This window comes from Coffea eugenioides, chromosome 6 (genome assembly GCF_003713205.1).
Source record: "Coffea eugenioides isolate CCC68of chromosome 6, Ceug_1.0, whole genome shotgun sequence".
NCBI lineage: Eukaryota > Viridiplantae > Streptophyta > Magnoliopsida > Gentianales > Rubiaceae > Coffea > Coffea eugenioides.
Window position 1 is genome coordinate 40,125,764 of NC_040040.1, and position 17,693 is coordinate 40,143,456.

General features: G+C 34.6%; 1 protein-coding gene across 5 annotated transcripts; it reads left to right on the plus strand.

Moving 5' to 3' along the window:
* Positions 1–3,354: 3,354 nt before the first annotated feature.
* Positions 3,355–17,317, plus strand: LOC113775450 (protein ZINC INDUCED FACILITATOR 1-like). 5 transcript variants are annotated; one of them, XM_027320336.1, is made up of 18 exons: positions 3,358–3,672; positions 5,470–5,510; positions 6,025–6,085; positions 6,162–6,264; positions 6,380–6,482; positions 7,515–7,568; positions 8,824–8,886; positions 11,057–11,106; positions 11,268–11,343; positions 11,903–12,112; positions 13,138–13,225; positions 13,769–13,854; positions 13,958–14,065; positions 14,430–14,474; positions 14,568–14,656; positions 15,798–15,841; positions 16,750–16,939; positions 17,046–17,317. In XM_027320336.1, exons 1-17 carry the CDS (start codon positions 3,513–3,515, stop codon positions 16,881–16,883), a joined length of 1,515 nt encoding a protein of 504 aa, XP_027176137.1. In that variant the 5' UTR covers positions 3,358–3,512; the 3' UTR covers positions 16,884–16,939; positions 17,046–17,317. The 5 variants fall into 5 exon arrangements, with proteins under 5 accessions (XP_027176139.1, XP_027176138.1, XP_027176137.1 ...); XM_027320339.1 differs by lacking the exon at positions 3,358–3,672 and adding an exon at positions 4,420–4,567; XM_027320338.1 differs by lacking the exon at positions 17,046–17,317 and having other exon boundaries at positions 3,355–3,672; positions 15,770–15,841; positions 16,750–16,803.
* Positions 17,318–17,693: the final 376 nt, after the last annotated feature.

Consider the following 17,693-nt stretch of genomic DNA (forward strand, 5'->3'; position numbering starts at 1 on the left):
AAGTGCTAATGATTGATGAAGCCTTGGTTGACTATTTTATTTTATTCAGAAATGCAATTGTTGAAAACTAGGGCTAATGATTGACGAAACCCTAGTAATTTGCTATGTGATTTTTGGCCATATTTTAACCCATATTATGACTTCGAAACGGAATCGGAGCTGTGGAAGTCGTATCGACCTTGCGAACTTGAGTAACTGTGATCAAATTAATCAAAAATATTCTCCAGCTAGTATTACAATATAAAAACTCAATATCTAGTGTTTTGCCTAAAACTTTCCAACCCGATAATTTCCTTTAGCTCAAACTAGCCTTATTACCTTTGGAAAATGATATTCCTAGTTTCTAAAACTCTAGCCTTGTTTTACTCCCTTTCTTTTCTCTTAGAATTGTCCTTGGCTAGTTATCTATAGGAAAAGTGCCAAAATACGAGTTTTAATAACTTTAGTTAAAAGCATAGGAACTTGCTCGGCAAGAAACCTTATTTTTAGGTAAGATAGTTTTAGTAATAATTCTTGCAAAAACCATAGCTTTAAAGAAATGTTCAAAGTAACTTTCTAACATTGATATTAAGAGGTTTGTCGACTTATTTCAAGAAAATTTATACTAGTTACCCTTTTTATAAGGAAAAGTACCTCAAGGAAAATTATAAGAAACATTTCTGCTATTTGTGTCAAGTTTCAATCTAAGTAGATTTTTGAAATTACTATGGGAAAGTAAACTAGCAATATATTAGATAAACCTCAATGTGTTTGAGCCTAAAGACTGAATAGAAGCTTATAGTTTCAATATTTGATATTCTAGGATATTGCGAGGAAGCGGAATTCGATTCCCAATTTGACATCTGAACTTCACTCTTGGTGAGTGTCCTTGCTTGTTCCATGGCTACGTGATTAAAGTGCTTTATTTACTTGCTATGTTATAACTGTGAAGTGGTTTTGACCCATCGAAATGAGCAATGTGTACTTTATCACACTAGCCTTTCGAGTGGTGACTTGCGTAAAACATTTTTTTTAGTGAATTCAAGTGCTGGACGTAAAGTCGTTGGGTGAACCCCTCGACCAGTCTATAATAATAAATCAAGTGCTAGACGTAAAGTCGTTGGGTGAACCCCTCGACCAGTCTATAATAGTAAATCAAGTGCTAGACGTAAAGTCGTTGGGTGAACCCCTCGACCAGTCTATAATAATAAATCAAGTGCTAGACGTAAAGTCGTTGGGTGGATCCCTCGACCAGTCTATAATAATAATAATATAAGTGCTGGACGTAACGTCGTTGGGTGAATCCCTCGACCAGTCTAAGGAACACTTGGGTATTATCGCCTCCCTATTTGTTTATTTCAGTCGAATCAATACGTGTTAATTGTTTTAATTGATTGCATGTTTTTGGGGCACCACTGAGCTTTAGCTCACCCCACGTTTATTTGTTTTCCTTGACAGGTTCGGGAAACTGAAAGCCTTGAACTTACTTATGCTTCTTTTCTTTTGGATGTAGTGGAGAATTACGGCTATTGTGTGGGTTGTATTATGCTTCAACTTGAATTATGTACTTTTGTTTTTGATTGCCACTTGAAGCTGGAAAATGTGTAAACCCTAATTCGGGTACTTGGTTTGTAAGTTTGTTTTTGGAATTTATGTATTTTATCTCCGGATTGGTACGACTTCATATCTTGGGTACGTAGCACGTGGGACGTTTAAGAGCCTCGACTGGTTATTTTTATCACTGCTATCTCTGAAGTTAATGTAGATTTAAGGATGATCCTATTTGGGAAAAGTTGTTTCGTAATAGATTAGGTTATTCTTCGGAAGGATTCGGGTTAGTGTGCGTGCGTGAGTCCTGGCGAGAGTTGGGCAGACGGCCCGCCAGCCCTCTGGTTCGCCTTAGGGGGAAGTGGGGTCGCCACAATTTTAATCTAAAGGGAAGACCTAATTGAATTTAGGGGGGCTGATGGAGACAGAACCTATGTTTTCAAACTCGGACCGGGTCTCGACTCGGCCGAGTTCAGGGGTCAGGGGTCAATGAGTTCGATCGGCTTCAATCGGGGTTGAATCAGATGATGTCATAAATATATATTAATAATAAATAATTAAAATAATATATAAAAATTCCCTTTAAATTGATGGTTTACAACTTTATATACATATCTAATGAGTTTTGATTTAGTCCAAAAGGACTGCACTTAAAAAATTTAAAATTTTTAGGTAAAGTTGTAGTTTAAAAAATATATAATAGGTTGATTTTATACTTATTAAAATAATATGGGGTCAAATTGATATTATTAAAAAAAATTTGAAACTACCAAACCTAATGGAATGTAAGCCGCCGCCCCTTGTTCCTTTGCTTTTGACTTTTCTTAGTTTCTTTTTCTTCCTCCCATTCACACAGCTCCTCTTATCCTTTATACTCTTCATTTCTCCTCCCATTCACCTCACTGTAACTCTTTTCTTTCTCTTTATCGCTTACAAATCAAACACACATGGAAACTCTATTATTTTTTGTTATTTTCCTTTTTCCCTCCTCTCTATTCTCTTCCCCTATTTACTCTATTCTTTATTTTTCCTCCCATTTGATTTCAAATATTTCAAGAACTAATTCACAGGAAATCGGGCTTAGAAAATTTAGGGAATGAATTTTTTTCTCTTCATCTGGCTAGTTACTTCGTTTCTTTTAGAGTTGGTCAAAGATCAAAGGATGGAAAAAAGGAAAGAAAAAGCCAATATTAACTCAAGAGTTCAAGGCAGGCATCAAGCATTGTATCATATATTTGATCACAAATCTTGTCTAGGCGGCCCTCATTTACAGATTTAGAGGTGAATAAGAAGGCATCTATTCTCTAAACCTTGAAAAAAGACAAGCCTAACAGCAAAGGTAAGTGAGGAGGAGAGATTTGGTTGGAAATTTTTTATGCGCACTCCTGATGCTTGCAAGGAAGGAGTACAATCGAAACGGAGAAATGAAGAAAATCGGGTTCTTTCCAGTTCTAGCGGTTTCCAGTCAAACCCGAGTTTTGACCGGATTGGACCGATTCTTTGATTGACAGTTTTTTAAAGAGACTCGGACCGGATGCTTAACCGGTTCTCGGTTCAACCGGTCGGAACTTCAAGACTCGGTCCGAGTCTGAAAACACTGAACAGAACCATTATCGGACTAGATAGAACCGTCTGAATCTTTTAAAAGATCACTTAATATGACAAAACACTGGACAGATCCATTATCGGACTAGATAGAACCGTCTGAATCTTTTAAAAGATCACTTAATATGACAATTGATAAGAGATAAAATTTGAAGTTTGAATCCTACCTCCCACCCCACCAAGCCTTAAATGGCTCAGTGGGGGCTGGTGGTTTCACGTGGTATGTTAGTTGAAGACAGTTATGATGCATATGTTGTATTGAAGACATGTATTGGGATTCAAAATTAAAAGCAGAAGCTAGCACTTTTTTCCCATCTCAACGACTACATATTTCCTTCTTCACTGAGTAAAATCAGAAAGTTGAAGGAATCTATACGTTAATGGCGGAAAATTCTCAACTGTTGCTGGAAAAAGGAGCAGGAAAGCAGTCGAATTACTATGAAAATTGTCCAGGTTGCGCAATTGAACGCCTCAAATGCTCCAATGTCGGCATCCCTTTAAAGCACCTTTTCTTCATCGGCACTGTCACCCTCAGTGCGGGTTAGCGAAGCTCTTCTGTTTCGTCCTGATATCTCTATTTAATTATAGCAATTTTTATGGGTTTTTGATCTTCTTTGTTAGTAATTATTATTTCGCGGCAGAAGCTCAAGTTTCTCTTCGATGCCTTTGTGTGCATATTTGGGGGTTTGGTCGTTTGTAATACTTAAGTGGTTAAGTGTTGTATCCTGGTTAATGTTTAGGACCAGGGCAGTTACGGTTGGGATTTTCGTATACTTGATCGGTTATTGTACTTCCTTTCATGGTATGGTATTCGCTTATATAATTTTGTTATACTTAAAAATTTTATTCATGTATACCAATTTGTTACATAAAAATATAACTGGGTCTATAAGCATACCAAATTGTGGAAAAAATAACAATTGTACCCAATTGCACCAAACCCAATCATTCCTGCCCCAATCCCTCGACACTTGTGTTTATGGAGCCGAATCTAAGTGAAGGGATAAGGGTCGCCTTGAAACAAGGTAGGTACTGGAATCGTTGCCGTTGGTTGAGCAATTGCAAGATACAGTATGGCCCAGATGGTATAGTCCACATGGGGTTTATTTGAAAATTGAATTGATTGTGGAGCATTATTTTCTACAACTTTTGTGGTGTTTTTCCGAGGTAATTCTTAATATCTACATTTATTGTGATAGTGCTTGCATGTGTTGTTTTGTATATGACTAATTGTGTAAACCACAAAATCCAACGTGGTGTAACTCAAAGAAAGAGTGCAACACTGGACCAAAGCCTTTTTATGGTGTTAATTGGAAACTTTGAATGAGATTTAATTGCACAAACCCTCCTTAAACTTCTGGTGCAGTTTGCTCCGCTCAAGTTCATGCTTTTATTTTTTTCTTGGGGAATATGCCAGTTTCACCCCTAATTTAATGTAATGTGAACTTCATTCATATAGTTTTCCATCTAATAGTTTTGTTAGATTTCTTTTTTATTTTCTTACTTCTTGGTATTTCTTTTTCTTGTTCATTTGCATGACCTTTCCTCTCGTTCCTCAATGTCAAACAGGAAAAGAATACCATTTATTTTGGATGACATTCATACCATATCAGATGTTGAGATTGTTATAATAAATCTTATCGAAATTTGGCTATATGGTGACCACAGTTATTTCAAATTATGTACTCTTAGACACAATTATATAGCTCCATTGTGTATTTGCAGTTTCAGTTCATTATAAATTTGTCTTACAAAAGTTAACTTTATACTCTGAATCTAAAGCATGTAACTTAAATTTCTTAGTATGTTTACTGAGGTTCAACGAATGACCTAGTGAAGTTTTAGCTGATCTTCACCTTGCCGATGGCAAATTAATTTTGAAACCTAGCAGGTCGAGTAATTTCATCTGCCACCTAGATTATTAAAAAAGCTCATCCTTTCCGATGAAAACACAAATGGTTCCTTGGGATTCTGAACTTAGAAGTAATCTGAAGTGAATTTAGGAATTAAAGTTATTACACATATAATATGTTCGCATTGTATATGAGTCCCTTCCGGGGCATAAAATTTTGACAGGGTAATGGAGACTAACCTAGATTTAAAAACTTGGGTCATAAAAAATATTGGGGAGGTTCCCTTAATCATTGACTATGTCTTAATTTGTTGGACTTGTTTTTTTCAATCGATTGTATTTTGTAACTAAAATTTGTCCTTCTGATGACAAATAGATGCTTTACCTTTTCCAATTCAGAGAAAATTACTTGATTAATATAGCAATGTAAAGTTTGTTCCACAAACTTGCACTCTTATACCATGTCTTCTCATGTCCATTTACAGCTTTGCCAATAACATCCCTCTTTCCTTTCCTATATTTTATGGTGAGTACCCTCAAGAGAACATTACTGGTAACATTCTGATATTTGAACATGTCTTTTCTATTCAAAAGTACCTCTGCTTTTGCTTTCTCTTCATTTGGTGTGATTTGTTTACCTATTTCTTAAGCTTTTTTAAATCTGAAGAACAAGCTGTAAAACAAATTGACTGTTTAGTGCAGTTTATTGATCATAGACTGCAGAACAACTAGAGGAATATTGCCTTTTGCAAAGAACCAGTTATCTTGAATGTTCTCAACCTTCTATTCTAGTATAACATGAGGCTTGTGGGGTAGTTTGTTCTCAACCTTCGGTTCTAGTATAACATGAGGCTTGTGGGGTTGGTTGTTCTCAACCTTCTATTCTAGTACAACATGAGGCTCCGGGGTGTATCAATGGGTTCTGGGTGTTGGAGACAGAGGGGTGGGCAGAATATAGAGCTTTATCATAGTGTCTGAATAACAGATTTGGAATCATTGAATTTGGTTATCTTGAACAACATGGTTGTTATTTGACACAGATCGGGGATTTTCATATTGCAAAAACAGAGGAAGATATTGGTTATTATGCTGGATATGTAGGTAAGTAGTCTTAATTGCTGCTTTCCCTTATTAGCTATATGCTGAAAGTTGTTGAGCTAATTCTCATTCATTGAAGGATCTTCATTCATGTTTGGGAGAGCTTTAACATCTCTTTTATGGGGATTAGTAGCAGATCGGTATGGCCGAAAGCCAGTTATACTGATTGGCACTGTTGCAGTGTAAGGAATTCTGGTCTCACAACGTGCTTAATTTCTAGTTAAATGGGTTATTGATGTGGTTTGCTTCTTGAATCTATCCATTTCATTTTGTATCTCTAATTTATCAAGATCACAGGGTCATATTCAATACACTCTTTGGTCTTAGTTCGAATTTTTGGATGGCAGTTTCAATGAGGTTTCTTCTTGGAAGTTTGTCTGGAGTACTAGGACCAATGAGGGTATGCATTTATACTTGATTTTTCTATATGTTTCACTAGAACTCTTTGTGATTACAATTATGGATTGTGATGCTTGCGGTGTGCAGTCCTTGTGCTGAAGGGTGAATATGTCTATGTTATGGACTACCAGTTGTTCAATTGGTTGTTAAAGTGTAACAGTGGAACATTATGGCCATTTAAGAACATAAATTTGCTGGTATTAGATGGAACATTAATTGTATTGTTATTTTTGGTTTGATTGTTAATATATTTTGTTCCTTTATTGGTTTTTTTATGGTTGATTCACTTCATGATTTCTTGAAATTTGTCAAATTTTTTACTATTTATTTATCAATTTGTGTCTGCTATTAAATAGAGACAGAGATTTCCATGTAAAGCCAACTGACCATATATTTTACTTTTATCAACTTCTGGTTCTCTTGCATATTCCCTAGTAAACATTCAAATCGCTAGGATGCTGTCTGATCTAAACAGAATTATTTGCTATGATGTTTTTGTTTGTCAATTCCCATTACAGTGTAATAACTGTCCCTGCACTTTCTACTTCTACAGTTAATTGATTTCCAACCAATTTAAATGAGATCACCTGGTAGTTCGATGGGTTTCATCTCTTTGGGATCTGTTTCTTAACATGATATCTCCAATCAAAAGTAGTTTGTGCTCTTTTCATGCCAAAGATTCCTGAAATAGTATATAAGGTAAAGAAATTGTTAGTACAGGATATTGTGACCCTGTACATAACAAATTCTTGGATTCCTTTAAGTAATTTCTTTAGACCAAAATAGCAAAAAAAAACTTGATTGTGGATCTATCTGTGTGTACTATGACAGCCTTGACTACAAGTGAGTTTTCCTGGTTCAAATGGAATGATAACTTTACAAACCTTTTGGTTTGTAATAACCTGAACTGATCTGTGCATATTTTCCTGAGATTCTTAGATGGATTAAGATATGCGATCTATGGCTACATGTGGCAATGATATAGGAAATTTAGTACCTTATGGCTTGTAATTTCTCCTCTTAATTATATTAGGCGTATGCTTCAGAAATTTGTCATAAAGAATATCAAGCACTGGGGATGTCAGTTGTAAGTCAACTCCCTACCCTTTTCTTTTTATTTTGACATTTCGTGAAAGTTAGTTTGTATTTTCTAAAGGGTTAATTACACTTTACCCCCCCTAAAGTCCAAATATATACACTTTATCCCTTGTGGTCAACTTTTTGATGGGGTTAAGATGAAGTTATATTTTTCATGACCAAAATATCCCTGGCTAATTCTTAAACACACATAATAATTGTGACATAATAAATACCTATTTCTTTAATAGTTGCTAAATGCATTTAAACACAATTACACTATGCATTTTGATCTTTTAGCACTAAAATGAATTAGATAATTCACAAAAAAGAAGTCTAAACAACTCAATGTATTTATCTCAATGCCGATAGTGATACTTATTTTAAATAAAATAAAATTAATTAGTGCATTTGGAATGAAAATTATTTGCTTATATTTTTTTATTGTAGCACTTTTTAATGTGTTTTATGAGATAAAAACATGATTAAAAGTAAAAAATATATTGAAAAATGTATTTAGAGAATTTTTAGTTTTTTTAAAATGTAGAAAGCAAATAAAATACAAAGTAAGGTATGAATGCGGTATAAAATTACCAAGTAGCATCTTATTGACTCTTGAAAACTTGTGAAAGCTGCAAAGTAAATGAAAATTATCAAAACTAATCCGTTTACAATTTAAAGGAAGAAAGATAAGCGATGGAAAACTTGTACAAATGCTTTAGGAATTTTTAAATTCTTTTTTCTCCACAATACAAATTTTCAATTCTTTGGTATTATACCATCTTTTATTTTTTAATTTTTTAAATCATATGACTTTGTGTTTTTTCCAATAAAATGTTTCATATTCCGATTTAAAGTATAGCATTATTCTAGAACTATTATGTAAGGGCATTAATGTCATTTTGTTAAAATTTTGGATGGAGAAATCATGACTAACTTAGTCAATGAAGGGGGCAAAATGTATATATTTAAAATTTTAGGGGGGCAAAGTGTTATAAAGGGTCAAGTTCAAGGGGACGAACTGTAATTAACCCTTTTCTAAATGGATAACTTTTTTATACACTGTTAGTGTGTGTGTATATATATATATATATATTTTTTTACACTAGCAGGTTTAGATCATGCCATATAATATGAATTCAAATTTTGAATTCAAATCATGCAAATGTGACATACATCCAAAGTTGCTAGTATAAAAATATTACTACACTGTTAGTGCATAAAAAATTAATCCTTTCTAAATACAAGTTATCCTATTGCTGTAGATAAGCACATCGTGGGGAGTAGGCTTGGTGATTGGACCAGCTATAGGTGGTTATCTCGCTCAGGTAAGGCTTCCAGTTTTATGGTCTATCTTGGAAATTTCTCATTTAATTTTTTTCCCAAAATACGTTTCTAAAGTTTTAAACAAACAGCATTCTCAGAATTCATCGGAATTTTTCTAGTAAAAGGGGTCTGGGGTTAAAACTAATGTGAAAATGCACTCACCTAGTGCTTCCAGAAATGACTGTTTCCTGCTCATGAGATAAGCTGGAAAAGCAAAAAAGAAAACAAAAACAACATCTCTTTAGAATTCTTCTTGAAGGAAGCCAACTGTTTTGGTGGGGGGGACATCATGGACCTCTACTGGTTTTCCTGAATATAAGTTGAGCAATCAAGGAGAGTGACATGTGATGCAACAGCTGTTAGGAAGTTCATGACCTAAAATAGTTTTACCGTTTATGTCAGGCTTAACCAGACATTGTAATTTAGCCCGCCCTTGCTTAAACTATTGAAAAATGGCTCAAAACTCAACTTGGATTTCCCTCCTATTCTTCTTCCTCTGTGTTAAAACCTCTTTTTCCACATCTCTTGTTTAATAACTAGAGGAAATGAAGCTTCTTTATGTTGTTGAGATTTTTTTTTATACTGGACAATGCATGAATTATGTCATAGATGCAACCATAAATTACAAGCACATAGGCGGCTCTGCCGAATCAGAGCACTCTGTATGCATGGTTTTCCTTTCTCTTCGTTAAGTCTCTGGTCTTCTTACTTAAAAGGAGATCCTGTACTTGCTTCTCAGTTAACTTTGTCAGACTCCAATTCTAAATAAAATGCTAAAGTCAAGTAATCAATAGCTCAATACCCATGGTATAAACCATCAATCTTCCCATAATATTTCAATGTGGGATGTGGTGTGTGGCATATACCTTGAACGAAGATTGCTAATATCTCATCCGTAAGGATTCCAATTTTGGCTTCCAGATAAAAAGAAATGAATGAAGGAATTTTGCATTGACAGATTCTTTGAGAAATGTGGGAACCTTCTTCTAGCAAGCTCGTATGCACCTTAAACACTCTAGAAATAGTATTCTTCTATCTAGGCATTTCCTGATCAGCAGCATTCTTTGTTGTCTAGGTTATAATGGCCACATCTGCAGATAAAGTTTCAGAGAAACTTGTTTCACATGTCAATTACCCAAAAGCAGAAAATTAACAAAAAATAGTTCAAATAAAATTGATGCTATCATGTTCCATATTGGCTTTAAAATTTTAGAGACAAACTTCCCTGTCCAGTTGAAGTCCTAAAAAACCTGAAAGAAATGTCACCTATTTGAGTCAATTAATCCGAATTACCTTCAGCTTGGGTGCAATCTGCTACCCCTTTTTTGCTAGGTATGAGAATGTTAAGATTGGAATTAACTTATTTAAGCAAACAGGAAGAGGCAGTTAGCATTTGTCAAAAGAGTTCAAAGACTGCAATGACTTTAGTCAGCTTCCTTTCATAGAGATGAGAACTACATGGGGCAAGAACATCTGTACATTCTGACTGTAGCACATAAATTCTCATACAGAAACATCTTCTGTTAACAATTTTCTTAGTCCAAAATTGCATGGTCATCTTAAATCTTAGGATAGATAAACTTGCTCACTTGCTGCACCAATAAAGTGATTCCATTGCAAATTAGAATAAAGCAATATTGTCAAAGTAAATGTGTTCTTTCAATGCTACACTACACTAAATTGCAGTGTAATAGAGAAGCATTTTTCCTTCTTCGGTTATGTTAATTCAGTTTCCTTATATCACTTAGAGGAGTTGTTCCTTACCACCTGTTCCTTGATTCCAGAAATTTCCAATAAAACTTCTTTCTCTGGTTTCTACATCATTTACAATTCGTGAAAAATTCTTTCAGAAACTTTTGTCTTTTCATTTATATTGCTATGGAAACACTATATTACTTTACCTTGCAAGTTCTGTTTGCAAATCCTAGAACTGATCCTTCAGTGAGAATTTATTGGAGAAAAGAAAAAGGATGCACAAAAAGTTCATACTAGATTCCATCTTATTTCTTTATCTTTTTTTTTTCTTGGCCTAGGAAAGGTTTCTGTTCTTTCTTTTTCAATTCTTCCTTCTATGTGTAAGGTATAACTTTGTATTACCGGTTTTACATTTGTCATGTTCTCATCTTTCAGCTTCTTTTGAGCTTATTCAATTTTTTTGTTGTGCAATAACAGCCAGCTGATAAATATCCTGAAATTTTCTCTAAACAATCAGTATTTGGGAGGTAAGCAAATTGTTGATTTTCTATGCTATATTGCTTCCAAGGATCTGACTCAAGTAGTTCTTGTCATTATTTTCTTTTGTTCTTTATTAGCTTATCTTCTTCTCATCTTTCTACATGTTCAAATGCTTGATTATGATTATAGTAATTTTTTTAACTGTCAGGTTTCCATATCTTCTGCCCTGTCTCCTAATATCATTGTTTGCAGTAGTTGTATCAGTCGTATGTTGCTGGCTTCCAGTAAGTATCCTAGTCTTATGTTTTCCCTTTTTTACTGTAGCACATATAAAAAAATTCTCATTTCCTCTTTACAATTACAATTTCTTCTGTTTCCAGTTTCTTACTATCAGGTATAGATAAAATATGGCTTTCCATTTGATTCATTTGTGCTCGTTCCACTTCTATTGCTTCTAGACTTAGTTGTCTTTTTTGGATTTCTGAGACAAGGAATAGGTACTTGGTTACATTTTCTCTATGTTGGTAATTTAATTGTGCAAATTTAGAGTTGAAAAGCATAAGTGCTTCAGAGAACAATGTCAATGGAAGGCAATTAACAGGTAAAAGGAGGATAATGTCTTCGTATAGAAAATCAAATGAGGATGGAAAAGGTCAGCTATTCTGATGTGTGGCCAAGCAATTGCTGATTTCTAGTTTTGACCTTGCAACTATAGGGGGAAACTTTGAGGCATGCTTAACTTTTATCAATTGGAATAGTTTGTGTCTACTAACTATATCCAAATCTTTGGTGAAAGACAACAATGAATTGGATGTTTTATTATTTATTTTTGTATCTTTCTAGGAAACCCTGCACATCCATTGCCAAAACAAAGAATATGCTGCGTATAATGGTGTGGAGGCTGCTGCATATGATTCTACATTGCAAGAGAGAGATGGAAATTCTGGAGACAGTCTTCCTACTTCTCAGAGTAGTCTTCTAAAAAATTGGCCTTTAATGTCGTCTATTATAACGTATTGCGTTTTCCAACTTCATGACATGGCCTATACAGAGGTGATTTTCCCGTCTAAGCCTTTTTATTTTTTCTCCTCCTTTCGAAGATAAAAGTTGGTTATGTTTGATTTGTGTTTTACTTAATTCAAATTTCTTTTAGTTTCACATTCAGGTGACACATGGTTTATTATGATGGCAAATAGTATCCGGCTTCAATTAGTACTTCTTTCCTATATCCATACTTAGATTACTTTGTTCAGATGGGTCTACTTAAGATACATGCATATGTGGCGCAAGTATGCATAAGCAGAATTGTTGTAATGATTGTTTGGATATTTTCATAGGGTTAAAATGCGTACATAGAAATAGCAAAACAGTAATAGTAACATTAATAATGAAGAGAGAAAAATTAAGTATGGCATAGACTATCTTTCAATCTATTTTATTAGGTTTGCAAAAACTTTTTCAAGCTAAGACTATCAGCTTTGCACCAAAAATTTTGTAGCCAGGAGTTGAGGTCTAAAATTTATACTCCTAACCCATTCTATTGTAGGGATTGCATACTAGTACATGCATCGTGCCAATGTTTCATTTTATTTTCTTCTGGATGTAAAATAGACCTTGGAAAGTGTGCCTGATTCTTGACAATGTTGAGTGATCGAGATTTTCAACTTTTTAGATTTTAATTGTTCTGTCAAGGATTCAGTTTAGGTATTTTCAGCACTGTTACTTTAAGTGGATTATACCATTTGAAAATATAAAATGCATTTACTGTAAATTATGTAGATCTTTCTCCTTGCTACTGTGATTCATTTTATGGACAACGGAAAAAATGACTCAAAGCACCTATTCAATATCCGAACAGCATAACGTAAAACTGGTGCAAGTGTGGAAACTGCACCCACTTTCCTTGGGACACTAAACTTTGAGATGCTACATAATTTACCTTATGCATTGACACAAAGAACAGATTTAGAACTAAGAACTTTCATGCACAACAGAAAAATAGATTATTATTTACTGACTTTGATGCTTTTCATTTGACAATGTGAATAATTGTTGTCTTTGCTATGTCCTTTGATCAGATATTCTCTTTATGGGCTATTAGTCCTAGGAATTCTGGAGGATTGAGCTACACAACTTCTGAGGTTGGTGAAACTCTTTCTATCACAGGTATATTGATGAAGCTAATTTTTATTCCTCTGTTTATTTTTTCATCTTAATCAATGACAAGAATTTTCCCAGTTGTTAAGAACTTAGACGAACTTAATTGTCAGGAACCAGAACTTTCAAAGTATACGTTCACTTGAACTGCTTCTAAGATGCTCTGACACTTTGTGGGAGCTTACCCTATAGTCTTTCATACATGATAATAGGTTTTCTTGAGTGTTTTACAACTGGTATGGAGCCTCTTTAACTGGTGCTATTTTGCAACAATAGCAGGGCATAGATAATCTAAGCAACCATCTTAAGGACTGCAAATTTTGGAATTAAGAAATGCTTCGGAATGTAAGCGAAGGTTTTTTTTTATTTAAAAGAAATGGGTATACAGGTTGTAATTTGCCTAGGCTTCAAATAAGCTGATCTCTCTGAACTGATTAGATTTGGTAACAAGGTTTGGGGTACTGGTTCTTCATCTATATGTGCTTTTTTTAGTTGCAATTTTCCATGCTAGCTATACTAAACAAAACAATTTATTATTTCTTGTTTAACCAGGACTTGGTTTACTACTATTTCAACTATTCTTGTACCCAGTAGTTGAGAGGATTCTTGGGACAATCATGGTTTCACGCATTGGAGCAGTATGGCCTAAGTCCTGTGTTGATATTTCATCAGCACTGTACCTGGAGTTTTTTATTAGCTGTTTTTCATTCCTGGATTAAGTTCTACTAATTTTATTTGTAGGTTCTATCTGTACCTCTGCTATCAACTTACCCATACATAGCCATGTTATCTGGTTTTTGGCTATCAGTGGTTCTTGATAGTGCCTCAGTATTGAAGAACGTGTTCTCTGTAAGTTCTAGCTCTGTTCCTCCCTAAACTTGTTCGTGCATTTCTTAAACCAAAGAACAAATGCTTTACTATTTTGATTTTACTTATGTCAACAAATGTCTAGACTTTTATTGATATCCTTCTGACAAAATGATGCTGTTCATTTTGAATTTGTTTCAACACCTAAGAAAAAGCAATTGGACTTTAACTACTTTTAAGAACAATCTGCCTGTGTTAATCTTCTGTAACTGAGAGCATTACATGTATTTATTCCATTGCATGCCTTGCTTAATTCCTGACAGTGCTTTCTAGATCCTTCAGCAGCTTTTCTAGGCATCTCTGTATTTTGTTTCCCATGATCATTTGTTCTTCAATGTTCAATCAGGTGTCAATTACGACAGGGTTATTTCTTCTGCAAAACAGAGCTGTGGTATGTTTTCCATGGACCTAGTACTTAACTATTTGTTCTCAAATATATGGTTGTCGTCATTGGAAATAATATGATGCTTACTTGAATTCACAGTCCCAAGAACAAAGAGGAGCTGCTAATGGAATTTCGATGTCTGCAATGTCTCTTTCTAAAGCAATTGGTCCAGCAGCTGGGGGTTCTTTGTAAGTTGACTTAATCAATTAATCCAAGAATTAAATTCCAATTTTGCAGCTTTCATAGCTGGGGGTTCTCAGAGGATGTATGATGCGAATCATGCCCTAAATCAGAGTTTTCGTGGCGGCCATATGCAATATTAGTCTTTGATGTGGATAAATAAGCCTGAAAAAAAGAAAGGATCATCATGGAGTAACCCCCACTTTTTATTAATAAACAGTTAACGTTGTACAGCCGTATTATCCTTCAAATGGAAAAATTTTACAAGAACAATTTAGGTGTTTTATCTACCCTTACGTAGTTACTCCAAGTCCATTAGATCTCCCTTTCTCCTATTGCACTAAATTCATTTATCCTTTGTCTAAGTTTATTAGATCTGATTTTATGGATTTATTTTGCTAAAGTGCGGGATGACATGGCTGTATAGGTGTTGATTTCTTCCATGACTATGAAACCAATAAATTTACTTTTACCTTTTGGGGACCATGCAAAACACATCATATACTTCTTTTTGAACATGAGATGGGGTAACCTAAATTTTTGAGAGGTTATAAAGTGGTCTCTGCACTTTTACAATCTTGTAATGCATGGTTTGAAATGCTTAACTTTATTATGTCATAAATCCAGCAAGCCTTAATTCTACTGCAGCCTTTAGGCAAAGCCTAAAAATAGGTGTCGACCTTCATTTTGCGGAGATGAAGATGTACTTAAATTGTAAACTGCCTATCATTCTAAGGTGATGGTGATGACAAGAACGAAGCCGTGACTTGCTTCATCCTATCTATTTAGGTTGACATATATCTATCATTCGTATAGATGAAAACCCAAAAATAGTTTTGAGTAAGTTTCAAAAATAACTTGATGCTTAGCTGAGATGTCTGACACTATTCTGGTGTTAGTATAGGTAAGTAACAAATCAGGAGTCTACATGTTTCTTTAGTTTTTGGTTTCAAAGAAGCGGGGAAGGAGAAGAGGAGGTTCATTTTTCAAGCCATCATCCCACTCACTCTGCCTCTTTTTCATGCCCCTCTCTTGGTTTCTTTCACATGATCTGCTGGTCTTCAATGGCTTTTGTGTTTATAATGTGCTTTGGCAATTCATTTTGCTGCTGTGAATCACAGAGAATCCCTAAAAATACTATGATTACAGATTCTCTTGGGCGCAAAAGCGTCAGGGTGCTTCAGTTTTGCCAGGTGAGAAGATTAATTTGAGCCACATTGAAATACTTATCTGAAGACTTCTATTGCGATAATTTTTTCATGTTGTAGAAAAACCAATTTTGTAAATGGATCCCAGATGCTTCTCCTTATTAATGCATGAGATTTAGTCAAATCATATTGATAGAATAACTGATGGACCTTCCCATTCTTTTATCTGTGCAATTTCTTTGTCTCATGAGTGAGCCAGGAGAACTGGAGAAATTAAATGATGGGTTTTTATTTAATTAGTAGTAAAAATATGGAGTACCCAATTCCATGCCATCTTTCTTAAAAAATCTGTTTCCAAGAACAAGAATCATTTAATCCCCATGGCAATACTAATTATTCTGTTTTAAGTCTGTCAAAGAAAGTATGAAATCCAATGAAAAAGATGAAAACTGTGTCAAACGCTTGCACTAAGAATTACTCGTTGCTACATAGAGGAGCTTCCTACATGCATGTGAGGCTATTTATTCCTGGTCTTTTCTAAACTTTACATAGTGGAGCCTCATGAACTCGTTTTGCAGTATATTATGATTGATTTTGACTTAAATCATATGGAATGCATTTATATTAGGCTTGGACTAACCCTTTTGAGTTACTACCTAATGATTCTCAATCGATGAATTAAAATTATTCTGATTCAATGAAAATGCTTCCAATTTTAGCTATTGTGGAAATGAAAGTGCCAAGGGAAATAGAAACATAGTAGCGTATAGCATAGTAGCTTCTGGAAACCTCAAGAGTTATGTTTTACAGCTTTTTCATAGTTTCCAGATTTTCGGATAATAAGCTGATTATTTTTGTTCTTAGTCTTGAGTTGTCCAGCACTGGCATGATATCACAAGTTAACTACAATTATGTTTGGGTTCTTCCATTGTGACATTAATGTCTAAATGCAGGTGATCAGATGATTTTCTTCCTCCTTAATGTGATCGAGGTCATTGGTTTGCTAATGACATTCAAACCATTCCTAGTGCTTCCTGAAGATAATGTTTCCAACAGAAAACATGAGACTTCAGAAGAGAGCAGATAGTCACATTTTTGGACTGGTGGAACTGGCTTTCATCCATTAACATAGTTTTGCATTAGGTAAGACGGCTAAACATTGTTAAGAAGTCTGTAGTGCTGTTGAACTTTGTTAGCTGGAATAATTTTGAAAGGAGAAACCCATGCGTCTGTGTCATTTTCTTGCCAGGAAAGAAGTCCATGCCACAATACGCCCGAATTGGCTTGAGTTGGGTGAAATGAACAAAGAGAAGCTGGAAAAACGTGTTTCAGAGACTATGTTCAGTTTCAAATATGGTTAAGAAAATTTTGGATGGTGTGCCTTGAACAGTCAGTAGTGGAGTTGACGTAGTTAGTTTCGTTTTAGTTCTTCCATTGACTGTAAAAACAGTGATGCCTATCATGTTCAAATAGATACTGCTATTAGTCCCTTATAAAGAATGAAAATATGTTGCACAGAAACTTTTCGTTTTCTTTGCTAAATATATGGTTGAAGCAATTTGAACATTTGTTTCCTTAACTACGAAATGTATATTTCTTGTCAAGGTCTTCTCCTGTTCGTATACTTCAATCACCTATGAAAATTGGTAATTGAAAATTTCAACTAAATTTCTAGTCATGCTAAGCTCTAAAGTTAAAAAAATTACAAAATCTCTACCATATTTTTTAGCAGGGATAAAATCACTAAAGTCTGTTGAACCTTGCTCCTAGTTGCACTTTATTCTTATAAACTCCGTTAAATAGACATTGTACGCCCCCTTCCTTGATATTTTACAACAAAAGGGCCTCTTTAATGTTAATTATTTTTTAAAAAACGAATAGTCACTAAAGTTTGATC

What these genes read in the sequence shown, in the direction of transcription:
- LOC113775450 (XM_027320336.1), top strand. Translation starts at nt 3,513, where the DNA reads ATGGCGGAAAATTCTCAACTGTTGCTGGAAAAAGGAGCAGGAAAGCAG. An exon ending in CACTGTCACCCTCAGTGCGG is followed by an intron (nt 3,673 to 5,469) that starts GTTAGCGAAGCT and finishes GTCCATTTACAG; the next exon opens with CTTTGCCAATAACATCCCTC. An exon ending in AAACAATCAGTATTTGGGAG is followed by an intron (nt 11,107 to 11,267) that starts GTAAGCAAATTG and finishes TTTAACTGTCAG; the next exon opens with GTTTCCATATCTTCTGCCCT.